This window comes from Strix uralensis, chromosome 6 (assembly GCF_047716275.1).
Source record: "Strix uralensis isolate ZFMK-TIS-50842 chromosome 6, bStrUra1, whole genome shotgun sequence".
Classification (NCBI taxonomy): Eukaryota; Metazoa; Chordata; class Aves; order Strigiformes; family Strigidae; genus Strix; species Strix uralensis.
Window position 1 is genome coordinate 16,286,491 of NC_133977.1, and position 15,670 is coordinate 16,302,160.

Sequence of the window (15,670 nt, forward strand, 5' to 3'; positions counted from 1 at the left end):
AAGAAAATTTGCATACTTCTAAGGATTTTAGTTGAATCACTGGAACTATACCAGCTTTCCAAGAGAGAAAATACTAGTTTTTACAGGAATTCTTCTGTGATTACTAAGAAAATAAATTTGGTTTGAGTGAAAGCAAAATATTTTTGGAAGCTTTGGGAGAAAAAGCAGCTAAATTACATATTCTGAAGCTCTGTTTCATGTATAATCAAACAGAGTTTAGACTGATGTGATTGAAAAGGCCAATGAAAAGTGTAGTGCTTAAGAAAAGCTGCTCAGCAGAATGCTTAATTTTCCACAAAGATTTTCCTGGTCTGGTATTTTTCAGAATGAAGATAAAGTGACTGTCTGACTCTTTAAAACGGCTAGAAATCTCATTTTTTGTTGGTAGTACCTCAGCTACCTTCTTGAAAGACCTTACACTGTGATAGTGATAGTAATGAACATTCCTGGTTCTTTCTGCTAGTTTTGGTCACAGGAGGCCTTAATTACACATACTGCACCCAAGAATTACAACAAATAATGGTATGCAACTAGAAGCTAACAAGCAGTTTGTCTTTAGCAAAAGAAGTTGTGAAGAGGTTGAAAAGTAAAGAAACTGAGGGAGGAGGACCCCAGAAAACAAATAATAATGAGGTCACTAGAAAATGGCTATTATCACATAAACAGAATATAGTGTGAGGTAGAAGCTTAGTAGCTTTTGCAATATACCAGTGCCAAGTGGTACAAACAACAATCCAATAAACTTAACTGTTGATTATGGGAAGATATCCATAAGCTTTTGATGAGGCTTTAAATCTCCTTCAGAGTGAGTACATCTGAATTGAAATTGGTTGGAAACAGTGATAGCCAACAAATACTGGTTTGGTCTGACGCTACATACAACAGGTCTGGAGCACAAATTCTTACAAATAGATATTCCTGAACCACCATGAACTCTTAGTTCAGAGAAAGACTCAGGGAAGTGTTTTCCCATGCTAATAAACAGTTGTTTAACTGCCAGGTCCCTATAAGATGAAAGGGACAAAATCCCAAGGTATTTATTTTGTTGTTACTCAGTTCAGCTGACAATGAAGTTAACCAACCTCAGTCAGACATTTTCATCGCATCCTTCTTCTGACACACTCAGACTGAGAAACAGTAAGCCAGTAACAGTATCTGCAAAAAAAATCATAACTCACCCCAAGATCTGCCAGGAAGTTTACAGGGGAGAGTGGTAGGAGACAACATCCTGTCTTTAACCACAGGGACATTTTGAATTATTCCTGTACAGCAAATCTGCTTGCATCTTGTACTCACAACAGTTGCTTTTTCTTAACACAGCCACCCTAGAAAGCCCCAATTTGTAGTGAGTGAATCAATAGCAAACATCAGCATCATCTGATTGTGTTTTCATGCAAATTGTTGAGACCTGGATAAAAGCAAGCAAGACCTAAGTTATAAAATAGAATTGAGCTCTAAGACCTTCAGAGAGAATAAATTGCTGCAGGTAGGAGTTCCTTTAGGAACTTTATCACTTGCAAGTTTACATGTATTTAATTGCATCCCCTTTTTTTATTTCAGCACAATTAATAACACAGAATTTCCAAATGTTCTCCATAGTGTGACCTATACTAGAGATTCTCAGTCTTTCCTCCACATACTAATCCTCTCCTGCCCAGTTCCTCAAAGGCCAAATGATGCTACAGCCTGTTAATTAAGAAGCTTGCTGAAGCAGAGAAGTATTGCAAATTTGTTTAAGCTAAACATCACCTTGGCCCATAGTGGTATTTCACCATTTCTGTTGCTATCTGAAGGGAAGAAGAAAGCTGCCAGCAGCCATTTCCTAGGCAATCCTGTTGTTACAGGTGGAGGTTATTTAAAGTGGAAGCACTAGCCTCTTCCCAAAGAGCCGTGTGAAAGAGTGTCTGAGATAAACAGTTCAGATAATCTGTCTGGTTTAACATTTTCTAGAGCTTGAGAGCATATGGGAACAGGTAACATCTGGTCTACTACAGTACCCATCCTACTTGGCTGAGACATCCAGCCCTTAACATGCTCTTTGTCAGTTGCTGGTCTTAATAGCTGTAGGGACTGTGGGTGAAGATGGCGTCTCTTATGTTAATACAAAATTGTGCACAATGGGGCTTTTAGACATATTAATATAGTTTAGATAATTAACAACGGAAGTACAGGAGTGAACAGATCTGTTGTAACAATGCTCTTGCCTCCTTTACACATGGTAGCAGAGCACTCTCACAGGCTGTGGCTGGAGAGTTGTTGCTGGGGGGTTGTTGCTGAGTACACTAAACTGTGTGTTCCTGTGCTCATCCTGCTTTAGTGTTCCCTCCTCTTTTGAACATTTAAATTGTTACATGCTTAACTTTAAGCATAAATTCAGTGCCGTTGAAGCTCATAGCCTTCTTATAGTTTTTTGTCTGCTTCCTTGAAACTCCACTTAATGGGACTATGTATAAGCTTTATTTTGTTCTGGCCCAGTAACCATTTTAAGATTTCATTTACACATTTTCCTACTTGAACCTATTTCTACAAGTTGAGGCACGCACAGCAAATGAGTTTTACTTTGGGCATTTGAAAAAAAAAAAAAAAAAAAAAAGAGGCAACCAAATATTGCCACATGCTCAAGAAAAGAAACTTGGAATGAGCAACTAAATGTAGTTGCCCTGGAAAGCTGAATTTTGTAGTTCCATTCAGCCAGCCAGTGGAAATACTTCATTTCATCAAAGCATCAAATGTTACCTGCCTAAAGTTATGTTGCATGAGTTTAGGATCAAATTGCCTCTTAATCAATAACAGTCAGAGGAAACTGATTTGTCTACAAAGAACTTGCAATCTAAAAAAGCACAAATTCAAATTATTTATGAGAATTCTTCTGATTAAACACTTTAAGTGAGAATGTGTAACATTTTAAGTGGTGTTTTTAATAACTAAAAATTTAGGGAAAACACTGTAAAAATATAATGTGAAAGCAAACAGAGGAGCTGGTAAAACCTGTTAACTCTTTTGCTAGAAAACTGAAATATTTTTTGAAGGTATTTTTAATATAAAAATATGTACTTTTCTTTAGTAGGATGATGTCTTTCAGCAGTGGTTGCTTTGTACAAATGTACAGCTATGCATACAATTAAACATCACCCTCTCAACTCTAACCCTGCCTTGGAGTCAGTGGAGGTTTTTCGCACTTCCTGTTCTGCTTGTCTATGCCTTATTGTAGGATCAGTTATTTCCTGTTTTGGCACCCAAAAGACAATAGTTTGAATAGGCCACATGCATTACGAAAAGTCTGACATACACACAGATTAAAGTAGGCAACTGCTTATAAATCATGCAGTTTATTAAGGAGACTGTATTAATAGGTAATTAAAAAATCCCACAAGTCCAAGTTTATCAGACATACAGTGCTCATAGTTATAGACCTTCTTCCACCATGTAAATTGACATCAGTGAGGATTAAAATGCAAAAATTAAAGAGAATTAGTTAAAAAAATCTACAAATCAAGATCTTGGACTAAATGTGTCATTTTTTCTTTTTCCCTAGCTCTCCAGTGATTCTTCCAAGTAATGTAGATCTACTCTTATCCATGTGGATATTTGTTAAATCTTCAAATGAGTCTTTCTTCTTCAGAACTGGTGACCTCTGAATATGAGAAAATATCCCTGAAAAGTGACATGAAAATGCATATAAGTAATCAATTTCCAAACAGCAAAGAGCAGCTGAATACTCAGTTTCCCACATCTATGTTTCCTCCATCTTTTGCTGCTGTTGGTCCCCATTTTATCAGCATTGCCCCAAAACCTCTTGTTTTGGCAATAGCCATATCCCTCCATTTACAAGTTGCCTTTTAGTGACAAGTACTTTGATCTTTTCCCCCAGCATGGACCTTTTCCTACAGTATTCCTATAAAACTATTCCACTTGTAAGTAGCAGAGTCAAAGCACTCGAGTCCGCTCACAGTCTTACTGACTCACCAGCTTGCCATCAACCTCCCTGCACAGCAGATGAGATCTCTCCCTCTGTTTAGTAGTGCATTTGTTATTTCCTTGAGGAGCTATGGAACATTTTCTTTACAATGATCTCTAAAAGCCAGCAGATTGGCTTTATTTCTTTTAGACACATTTGTTCTGATAAAGTAACTGGTTAACACAGTACTTGTTTATTTACCATACTTCAAACACATAATACAACTGCCTTTGCACCACTACCCTCCCTAGCCCCCTAGGGATGGGACAGCAAGTTGTGTGTGTCTTAGGCCAGGTGCAAGGGCTGATCTGAGCTCAGTTACCAGCACCTGTGAGGGGGTGTGCACAGCTGTGGCCACTCTGGGTGGAGAGGCAGCAGGGGAACTTCTGGGAGAGGAGAAAAGGGGCAGAAAAGGAATAGAGATGTTTCTGCGTTTGTATTCTTCAAATGTTTATAGTGGGGATGTGCTATGTGGTTTCTTGAGGAGGATCTTCTTGTACAGCTGTTCTTCAGGAAGATTTGCAGTGAGTACAAAAGTTATGCTTTCCCTGTGGTTCTTAAGTCTTATTTTGGTTCATTAAGAGTTGTCACAACTATAATGTATTTAGCTCCAGTGTTGTAATATATTGGAAATGTTTTTATGAAACCTGCTTTTTCATAGTGTTTGGGTTTTGTTAGGAGAAAGGGATGAGTTACTAAAGATGCCTTTGCCAGGTGACTGTAAAGGACTCTCTCTACTTGTCTCAGTTTAAAGCTGATGCTTCTCTGCAGGATATCTAGGGAAGTTGAAATGCTGCTGGATTATTTAGGATGTTAGCTGGATGAAGGCAGTTTGTCAGATAACTCATATACAGCTATTCTGATTTTGTTGTGCTTTTCATGGATTGCGTAGTTTGAAGAGTATCTTCAGACCTGTTAGTAACTACATTCAGGAGCCTGGCAGGACTAGATCAGTTCAGAAAATGGTGTTTGAACCCATAAATCTGGACCTGGGCCACTTCAACTACTGCCTTGGTGTACACCCAGACAGATTTGTTTCATAGGAGGGCGAAGTATGGGAAACTGTGGAAGTGCTTCTTAGATGCAATGAAGTAGCTCTGCTCAGTACTGAGAAGTCTTTACCAAGACCTTCACTGGGTTTTTTCTTAGTAAAGCTCACTTTCTGATACTCAGTTTCCACAATGACTTCATGGGATTTATCCTTTAGTTCTGAAATCTGACACTAGAATAATAACACTTTAACATCAGCATTTCTGTACCAAGGCTAGATCTCTGTCTTGCTTTTCTAATTCAGTTATATCTTTAAGGAACTACAGTGAATGCAGCTTACAGATTGCTCCTGATTTATGATCCTGTTTGCAATTAAAAAAACCACAACCAAATTGAAATTGTGAATATTTAAGAGGAATAAGATGAAAAACTTCAGTGTGGCGCAATAAAGATGTTATCAACAGTTGGAAAAGTAATAGTGTAAAGCAAAAAGTCTTGCTTTATTGTTTAACTTGTAGAACAAGCCTACTGAAAAGGTGTTCATACCCACACCCATGTAGACGTGAAGTACACAAGGTCATTTAAACGCTTTAGTGCTGCTCTTTGGGCTAAGAAAACAGGCTTGTACATCTCTTTACACATAAGAAGTGGTAATTCTATTACTCATCATTCGCTAGGATGTGATTTCTATCTGCAATTATTAACAATTGATTTCTGCTTTCACTGATGAAACCAGGCAGTAGGGTTGAGGGTTACAAAGATTAAAAGACCTGGCTTTGTTAAGAAACTGGGAGACTTAGATGCGAGGTTAGCTCCTCCAAAAAATAAAATTTAGGCTGTCACTGCTATAGGCTGCCTGCTACTGACTGATGTTAATCAATTGTACAGAGAAACCAGATTAACTGATTACAGTTCATAAAAAAGAGGTAAAAGGAAAAGGAGAGGAATCTTTGTCTTAAAGTGTGAATGCTTAGTAGTGCTTAAAATCTCTCAGTATAGGAGTAAACAAAAGTCAGTATTAATCACAAAACCCATAATTTGATTCTTTAAAATACATCAGACTTTTAATCTTGACTGGAACAAAAGGTCTTTGTTTAGGAAAATCACAGTGTGATATAGACGTGAAGAGACAGATGTAAACAAAAGGCTAAGGAGGAATTTAGTGATATTCAAAGCTGCAATCCTGAAAACAAAAATTCATCTGGTGCTTTAGCCTGGTGGGCATGTCAGTTTTTGACAGGACTACTGCCTCATGTGTCTAAAGCTGCATTCTGTTTGCACCCAAAAGTGCATCAGTCTGGTCAGGACTGAGCAACTTGTTGCCTTTGTGATGTCTAAGGCCACTTGGGAACCAGAAAGGAGTTCTGTGTTGCCTGCCATCAGCAGGAATCAAAACAGTAAAGATCTCAGAGCTACATGGTAGCTCAGATTCTTTGCAGAGCAGGATAGGATCCACTCCTTGCTTTTAAAATGCAGATAGTGGTTGTTTGGCTCAGCATTTAGAAAGTGGCCCTGTGTGTGTGAGTTCTTCAGTCTGATTCAAACACAACTCCTATCTCCTAGCCTAATGACTACGATACTGTAGATAATGGGGGTAAGGACCTCTCAATCCTTCCTATCTCAAATCCTATCTTTCAATACACAAAACATTTAAGGTTTAAGGTTTGTGGGCAAGAGCTGGACTATCCAGTGGTATAGTATCCTTGGGGTGGAAGAATCCTGAGTTCAAGTCCCTTGTTTTAGAGACACTCTAATGGACGCCTGGAGAGGTTCTTCACTATTCCATGGACATTCCCTCCAAATATCTTAATAAATAAGACTGATCTAGTAAGTGGAGATAAGGGTCTGAATCCATTCAAGTGGAAAGGCAGTTCTGCCTTCTCCCTGTGGGCCCAATGCACTACACTGGTGGTGGCAGCGGCAGCAGCAGCACTTTCACCCCTCCACCAAGTCATAGCACCTGCCCTTTTCTGAAAGTGGACATTCTCAGAGGAAGAATGTATCTGTTGGTAGCAGGATCAGAACTGAAGCCTTGGAAGGGACTGAGATTTAGGAAAAGCTATGCTGTATCTTCCTGCTGGGAACGGGGAGGCTAAGTGACATACTACCTTTTGCAGATCCTGCTGCAAGGTGCCAGCTCTCACCTTACCATATGTGGAGACACTTTAAGCCTGGGGATTCTGAACGGGGGCTGGGAACCAGGAAATCAGGGATTTCATCATAGGTGGTGGTCTTCCTCCTGAAGCTGTAGCTGTGTCTGAAAGCCTGCATGCATCTGAGTCCTAGGTCTGTTTCCATTGTGTGTTGGGCAAAGCTACCAGTATGGAAATAAGAAGTATCTAGTGGTTGACTACTAGATGGCAAGTAAACATAGCCTTATTCTTCTGCTGAAAGACTGCCACTTTTCCCAGCAGCACCAGTGTGACGCACTCCTGGGGTGGTGCACCTCTTGGAATGAGGAATTCAGAACTAGCCTTTCCATGGCACAATAGTGGTAAAAATGCTGGTGTGGAAGAGTATCTTTGTATGTTCAGTTGCTGAGCTGCCTTCTTTGTTTGAATCCTCCTATGTTTCACTTTCTGCTGCCCTTCCTCCCCTACCAAACTGAAATTTAAAAGCTGCCATTAGATTTCAGGTTATTTGGAGGTCAAATTTTTACTGAGATCACTTTGAACATAAGCACAGCTCAGTACTGGCGTGGGGGGTGGTTGTGCAGCACTGCCTTCTGTTTTTGTACTATTACCACATAACACAATAAGCCTGTATCTCTCTTCTTTCCTACTAGACTCTAGTTATTGCCTATGAGACATGTATTAAAGGAGTAGTAACCTTGGTTTCTCCCTGTGAACTGAGAATGGAGAGTAGCAATCTTCTGTTCAGCTTCTGCTAGCTGCCTTCTCCCTAGGCCATGGGTTCTGGAGAGCACGCAGTCCACATAGATATCCCAGAAGAGCTGAGCCAGGTCCCAGAACAGAGCCCCATGTTTCAAGTTTTCTGATGATTTCAGGAAGATCATGAAGTCCCAAAAGCCACTGACAGAGTCAGAAATGCGAGGCTTCCTCATTTCCAGTAAGACAGCTGAGGAGGATTCCCAACACTGGGGGTCTGCTCGCCCAAGAGCTAGTGGATCAGTTTGGCCGTGGCAGAGGAAAGGTGTCACGCAGAACGCTCCCATGATTAGCAGAGTGCAGGTAAGTCTCATGTTGCAGTGGATTCTTCCTCTGCTCCCAAGGTCCATTGTGTCACTGAAATGTAACAAAACCAAAAGAAGCTGAAAAACTTCTCACTGTTAGATGCAGGAACAAAGCCCTGGTTGGTATCTTAAATGATATGGAAGGCACTTCAGAGGTTGATAATTGTTTCTCTGCTCTTTAAAGAGCTGTGTATGCTTTTTTGCATGTATGAATATAAATACTAGTGGAGTTGCGTTACTCTGTGCAGCAGAAGTGTGTGTTAGAATTTCTTAATCATCCTCAAATCCATATGATATCAAACTCTTATTTGGAACTTCTTCACATTGAAAGTTTTCAGCCTTTCTTGATTTACAGATCCCTATCCTTTTTCAGTAAAAATCCATTCCTTTTTACAGAGAATTTAAGCCTTTAGACAGTCTTGCTTTCCTCAAAATTATATGAGCCCTTTAAAATAGTCTGCAGACTCACAGGGATCTGTGGACAGCAGGTGGAAAACTATTTGTTGAAAGTGTGTTCTAATGAATTAATGGTAGGTTGCAAAATCATCTGTTGAACAGGAGCGTTTTACCTGCTAAAATGCAGAACAGCTCTGAAAAGAAGGTATAGCAAAGCCACAGCAGGGCAGCTGTATTGTACAGCATATATATATATATATGCATACAGAATTGGTTGTGTTGGAAGGGATCTTTAAAGGTGTTCATCCCTCTGATCATTTTTGTGGCCCTCCTCTGGACCTGCTCCAACAGGTCTACATCCTTCCTGTGCTGAGATATATATATTTATATAAAAGTACAGACATTTATTGCAAATCACTGTAAAAATTCGTTAAAATTATGAAAAATCATTAAAATTATTATAAGTAGCAGCTATAGTGGGAGAAATCCTGAGAATTTTAACCTTTTGGGGTCAGAAAGGCACAGCTGTGTCCATGAGATTTCATTTCTAGTACTAATGCTTCTATTGTGCATTTTCTAACATGCTTCTAGTATTTCTAATATTACATTTCTGATACACATTTCTAATGTGTAACAGGTTTGGGGGTTGGTTTTGGTGTAGCTCATGGCATATGGAGAACCTCCCATTTGGGGAAATCTGCAACATCTGAGATCAGCTTTTAGGACAAACAATTCTGTTTAATGTATGTGCTGATGTGTTGAGTATTCATGCTTTTACGTTTTTGGTTTGATTGTTGGAGGGTGTTGGGGCAGGAGAAACCACCTCTTAATAAGCTTAACTTAATAATCAACTAGCTTTTTGTGTAGCTTTTTGAGTGATCGAGAGCACGAGCAGTGTTTCTCTGCTATGTGAAGAAAAGATGAAGGCGGGATGTGTGTGTGCAGACAGATGGTGTGTGAAAGGTAGCCCAGCCACAGCCAGTGTGCAAGACCAGGGAAGGGTAGGATGCTTTGTGGAATGTATTGTAGAGCTAAAGGACTCTTCAGAGATTTCGTTGCTGGCAGTGATATTCTTACCTAGCCCCCTGTTTGACTATATGGTCAGGCTCTGGGAACATTTTGGAGGTATTTGGACTTTACTCTCCAACTGTTTACAGTCGCTTTTTGATCTGAGTTGTGATCTCATGAGGAGAACTGGCTTGACAGCTGTGGATCTGAACCTTGCATTTAATGATTAGAAGAGGGACAGCACTCTCTTCCCACACTCCTCTGCCTAGTGGCATGTCACTTGTGACAGTAGTGGTGGTAATGGGGGCGTCCTTATGCTGCTCCCAAGATCTCCAGAGCATCGTTCTTCTGTACCCTACTGCACAAGGTAGGTTTTGACTGCTTTCTCAGAAGCAAACCCAAAGACATCCTGTGAGTCACTGCTCCATTCTTACTTGTTTGTGCATCAGAGCCTTTCCACTGGGCAGCAGACACCTGTGCATATATGCTGTGCGATATGCACATATCTATCTGTTTACTGACACTTTTTCAAGTGACATAATTAACTTTATCAAGCTTCTAGTTCTCAAAACAATTTAGCAATCTCAGATATGACCATGGAGAGTGGAAAAAAAAAAACAACACAAAAAAACCCACAACAAAACCACCAAAACACCAACAACAGATAGTTCAAACAAAGGAGTAATACTAAAATTGACTTTTAAGGATGGCTCTGTCACTTGCACAGGGGCCATCTGAATTGAACTGGTTGCTTTGCTTTCTCTGTCCCCCAGCCCCTTTGCAAACTAAGTTACAAAACTTAGGGTAGAGACAAGGACAGTGGTTCTGGATTTGTCAGAGGTGTGAGCAAAGGGACTGCCCTGGGCAGGGAGCTGGCAGGGCGTTGGGTGGGTGCCATTAAGGTGTGGTGTGAATGGCATTGGTCAGGGCTGGTAGCCGAGACCACTAGTCATTGTGGTCTGGTCAAACTCAGGCAGCACTTAGCTGTTAGTCTTCTACAAGGTTCAGGATTTTTTTCGATGGCTGAGAGCTGAGGGCATGCTCAGGAAATGTCAGTTTTCATTAATCTCTTACCTGTGCTTGTGGTGAACGCTTCCACTCAATTCCCCCCCTCGCCCTCAGATCTTTAGCTCTTTCTGTCCATAAACTGAAGTGTGTGTGTGCGCTATTTCTTCTAGCTCTCACTTTTGTGACTTTTTTCTTTCTTCTCCCCCCCCTCCTCCTTGCAGTTTAACCCCCCATTCCACTCCCCGTCATGAATAGTGCCTTACGGTAATTGAAAAGTTAATCGGTTCATTCGTTAGCACCATTTTACTTGGTTGGAGCTACCAGTTATGACCAGTCCCTCGACCTTGAAGATGCCGAAGCCGGTCCCACGGGAGCCACCGGTCTGTGCGGAGCGGCCGTGGGCAGCCTCGCGAGTTCCGCGCGGCTTCGCCCCGAGGAGCCGGGCAGCGCCCCCGGTCCCGTCTCGCCCCGCCGCAGCTCCGCGGTCCCGTCACGTCCCGGTCCCGTCCCACCCCGCCCCGCCGCCGCCCGCAGCCCTTACCTCGGCGCTCCGGCGTGCAGGGCGGGCCGGGCAGGGCTGGGCTCTCCGCGACCGCCGCCGCGCTCCTTAAGAAGCCGGAGCCGGCAGCCCCGCTTAGTTTTTACGTCAGGGCTCGGGGAGAAGCCCCCCCCCCGCCGCCCGTGGCCCCGGGCCCCCGGCGCTCCCTCCTTCCCTTTGCGGAGCTGCCCCCGCGGCGAGCGCGTTCCGCTCCTCCGCGCCGCTGAGCTCCTGCCCCGGCGGGGTGCGCAGGGGCGGCCGGTCAGGAACAGACCCGGGCACCGGGCTAAGCTGCAGCCCTCCTGCCTTTGCCCCCTCTCCCGGCGGTGCTGCATCGGGGGGGCCAAGGGTAGAAAGTGGCTCCTCACCTTGGAGCTCGAATTGTCCGGCCCTGGCGCAGTCCCCCGGCATCCCGCTTGCTGTGCTCGGCTGCTGCGGGTCCCTCCACCCCGGAGCAGGTGCCCGTGTGGCACAACTAGAGCTGGTTGCTGGCTACCGCTCAGCACATGCAGCAGCAGGTCCAGCTCGCCTGGGAATTGAAACAGAGCCCCAGAGAAGAGTGGAGTCCCAGAAGAAAGCCAGTAAAGGCATTAGCTGCAGCTCAATTCACACAGCTTTAGGTCAAGGAGAGCTACCTTGGAGGGCTGTGTACCCTCTAAAACAACAGGGCCCTGGCTACATTTTCCCTCGGGAAAGAAGAAAATTATGTGGTCTATTACTGTTGCATTTTCTCTCTGAGATTCTCAGCTGCAACCCCTCTCCACTGCCCCCTCCTTGGAAACTGCAAACCCACTGTACACGTTAGGGAAATAGGCCAAGCTAGGAGGGAAGTGAAAAGAAGCCATTGGTGAAAGGCCCATCAATGGGTACGCGCAGCATGGGGAGGAAAGCCTGAGCTCAGCTCTGCCAGTGTTCACTGTGCGCACTGTAGCCACCCCCTCGCACACATCAAACATACAACTCGAAGAGGTGGGGCTCTGGGAACAGGCTACTAACCAGTGTTTTTAACACCGGCTATTGGAAGCAGTAGGGAGGGTGAGACCATTCTTTTTCTATAACTGGGTGTAGCCCGTAGGCCAAAGTGTGTAGCGCAGTGCTGACTGTCTGAAGCCAGTGCAGCTGCACCAGTCCCTACCCACTGGGCACTAGCCCTTTCTTTTTTTTTTTTTTTTCTTTCCCCAAGACTTTCACTGGCAGCTCCCTTCTGTCTTTGCACTTTGAACCGTAGTCTTTTCTCCATGTGCTTCAGTAGCACCAGGCTTATCTTTGTTGAAGTCAGTGGGGCCGCACTGGTTTATACCAGCTGGAAAGTTGGCTTGAAACACTGATTTTTCTGTTAGCAATCTATATCCTTTTAATTTACATTTTTCTGTGCATCCAGTCCATGTAAATGGAGAAGCATGTGCCTTTCCTAACCCATGATCTTATGATGTGTCTGTGACCAATAAACACTGTTGTTCTTTTCTCCTGTTGTTTTTATTTCCTGTTCTCAGTGAGCAATCCGTGTGAAAGTGTATTTTGTATAAGTAGTGTTACTGTTTAACAAAAGTGAAAGGAACTTTTTGGGGGTGAGAGAACATCTGGCTAGAACCAACGTAGATAACTATATATTGTAGGATTTTGGCAAGCTTGCAAATGTTCCATTTATTTCTCGAGAAGTGTGGGGTTGGGAATGGGGGAATAGTGAGCAACAACTGCTGAAACAGACTTCAGGAGGAACTGAAGAGTGCAACGCCTTGCAAGGAGCCCTTTGCAACATGGCAGGGGGAACCCTCTCGTTGCATTAGGATCTCCAACTTTTCTTCTCTGTGCTATCAAATACAGGCTGTTCCAGTAGACTTCCTTCTCCCTGTTTCTAGGGCTAAAATGATCCTTGAGGCTTTTTTTGAACTCTTCTCTGTAGAAGCTGATTCTGGGCCTCCATGCTTCTCCTAGCCTCTGTGTTTGGGGGTTGAACTGGGTGAGGGAGAGAAGGAAAGTGTGCATGCAAGATGTGGGTGTTGTGATGTAACCTAAAGGCAGCTCCTGGGTAGAAAAGGCTCTGAGGCTGCTCATGTTTATGGTTGACCTGGGTGCGGGAGGCCAGACCAGAGGGGGACTAAGATGCTGTAGGAGTATTTTTTCCTGACGTTGCTGGGTCTGTGGTGCATTGCTCTAAGGACTCTCACCCATGCTGTTAAGTGTAGAGCAAAAGGCTGCAACTGGAAAGGAAAAGGCAAGATGTTTCTTGTGAGTTGATACATTTCCGCCAGTTTGGAACCTTTCTGGATTCATTGTTAAGAAGTGAGTGTATTTAATTGAGTCCCCTTCTGCAGAGCACTTTATCTGGTTTTGGATCAAGAACGACATTGGTTTCATTCCACTCGGCATCCTTCTGGTAGACCCAAGGGTGCTGAACCAGGGGTTCTCAGAGAAATGAGAGTCACTGCTCAAGGGAAATACTGCTACAGATAAAATACTTCCTGGACCCACTACACTCCGTTCCCTCTGAACCAAAGCACTCATATTCTATTTCTGGGAAAGAGGTTTTTGATAATTGGATTCATCACCTCAACCTCCTAGTGGAGAAGAAACATAGAAGGATTGGCCATCTCATTCAGTTCCACATACTCTCCCTCAGTAAAGCTTTCTGTGCCCTTTTTAGGCTATCAATAATCTTTCTCTCATTGCACTGCATGATGTATTCCCCTGACAGCCAATGTTCACATCTTCAGTGGGTCTCCATATCTTGTGAATTAATATAATTCAGATGGGCTGTAGGTCATATCCAGAGTCGTTTGCAAAAGGATATTTTTATCAAGAAAATTTGGTTCTTGAACTCCTAGGTAAGAGAGAGATTTCAGATCATGTAACACTACAGAAATGACGTTATTTCTACCAGAAAAATATCTAAATAAAATATAAGCAAATGTTAAAATGATCAGGCTATAGGAGTAGGGGATGGGAAGAGAGAAAAGTAGGAGGCCATCTCATTGGTATTTGTATTTTGAAAAAGGCATAAACAACTATACGCAGTGTTTCTTCCTTCTTGCATCTGCTTCCTGCAAACTCTCTGATGTAGTTTAACATTAGCAGTTAATAGACAGTGGGTTATGATTGCTTGAGCTAAGTAAGCATTTAAAAATTTTTTTTTTTTAAATTAAATTCAGCACTGAGACTGAGACAGCAGTGTGTGATGGTACATACAGCTTGCCTGTTACTTCCATAAGAAGCCACACCTGGACCCAGTATTAAGCTTTGTAAAATGATCTGCATGATGAAAGAGACCTGTTTAAGCCTTAGTCCAAACAATGCTTTAAAGACACATTCTTAGCTGAAAGTTTGTATCTTGTTGAATTGTGTTCCAAATTATCTCAGCTTTTTGTGAAACCTGGCTAAGTGACAGCAAAGGTAAAACTTGTGATTCTCAGAGGGGGGAAAACCCAAAGGTCTCTTAGTTTTTAAATTCATGTTACATGGCAGAGACTTGATTTTTTCCTCAAATTCCACAAAGTCAAAGTGGGGAATCTAACTCCAATTTATACCTTTTCAAATTCTCTTTTAAGCAGGAGATTAAACTGTGCTTAAAATTGGCTCCCTGACAAATATACCTAAGAGCTTCTTGGAAATGAAATACTTATGCTTGATCCAAAGTCTGTTTGTGGGTATTATTTTTATTAATTTTAAAAATGATATTTAGAGGGCTTTGAGTCAGGACTCTGAGTGGACTCAGAGTTACACTACTGTCTAGTAAAGAACAATGAAAGCCTCTGAATGCAGAGCTCTGTTTGAAAAGTAGAGTATCTGTTTCAAAAAACCTCATTTTAGCTAGGAAATCATAGGATAGTGAGCAGTCTGTATCCTATCAGTAGGAGTCTTATGTTTTATAAGTGGAAAGAAGGGCAAAATTGAACACTCTTCACCAAATGATTTGATCACACCCATACCACCCATCCATGATGGCTTGTATAACTCTTGGTAAGTATTCTATATCAAAACATGGTTTTCTGCACTTCTGATGTCAAGTCTTCTGATTTATTTTTGTTCTGGTGGATTGAATCTGCAGTCACAAAGTGTTTGATGACCCCACAACCAATCCTCTGGATCTATTATCTGTTGAAATGGCCAACAGGAAAGTCAGTGGATGTGATGTGACACTTAACCAGTTTTAACTGGTGGAGAGATGTTTAAACATAGAAGTCTTCAGTGCTATATACTATTGGTGATGACCTGAAACATCTCCATGGAGTTAGCAGACATGGGACAAGCCGGAGACCAGTGTATTTCTGAGCCAGGAGCTGGAGCCCTGTGGACACCCTGGGATGTTTCTGGCTTGTGCTTGAGAAGTGGACTTGAGCCTCTGATGACTTAGGCATGGTTTGTGATGCTCTGCTTCTGCTGTTTCCCTCCACCAGGACATACTTCTGTGCTCTGCTGGATTTCATGGAGTTCAAGAAGTGCTGGTTGAAAACAGTCCTCTGGAGATCTGTAGTTCAAAATTCTGCTTGAAGCAGGTCTATTACCACCACTAGATCAAGTCAGCTGTTCTGGACTCCTGGTGAAATTTTTTTTCCTGCTATCTAGCTTGAGTTTCCTAATT

General features: G+C 42.5%; 1 protein-coding gene across 1 annotated transcript; it reads right to left on the reverse strand.

The window, feature by feature from the left end:
- Positions 1 to 3,514: 3,514 nt before the first annotated feature.
- On the reverse strand, positions 3,515 to 8,186 carry FAM237A (family with sequence similarity 237 member A). The gene is made up of 2 exons (XM_074872260.1): positions 7,778 to 8,186; positions 3,515 to 3,654 (listed from the first exon to the last, which is right to left on the reverse strand). The coding sequence occupies exons 1-2, from the start codon at positions 8,184 to 8,186 to the stop codon at positions 3,515 to 3,517; spliced, it is 549 nt and encodes a 182-aa protein (XP_074728361.1).
- Positions 8,187 to 15,670: the final 7,484 nt, after the last annotated feature.

Coding starts and splice junctions, on each gene's coding strand:
- FAM237A (XM_074872260.1), bottom strand. CDS start 8,186: ATGGACCTTGGGAGCAGAGGAAGAATCCACTGCAACATGAGACTTACC. Junction 3,655..7,777: donor GTTCACAGGGAGAAACCAAG/GTTACTACTCCT, acceptor GTCACTTTTCAG/GGATATTTTCTCATATTCAG.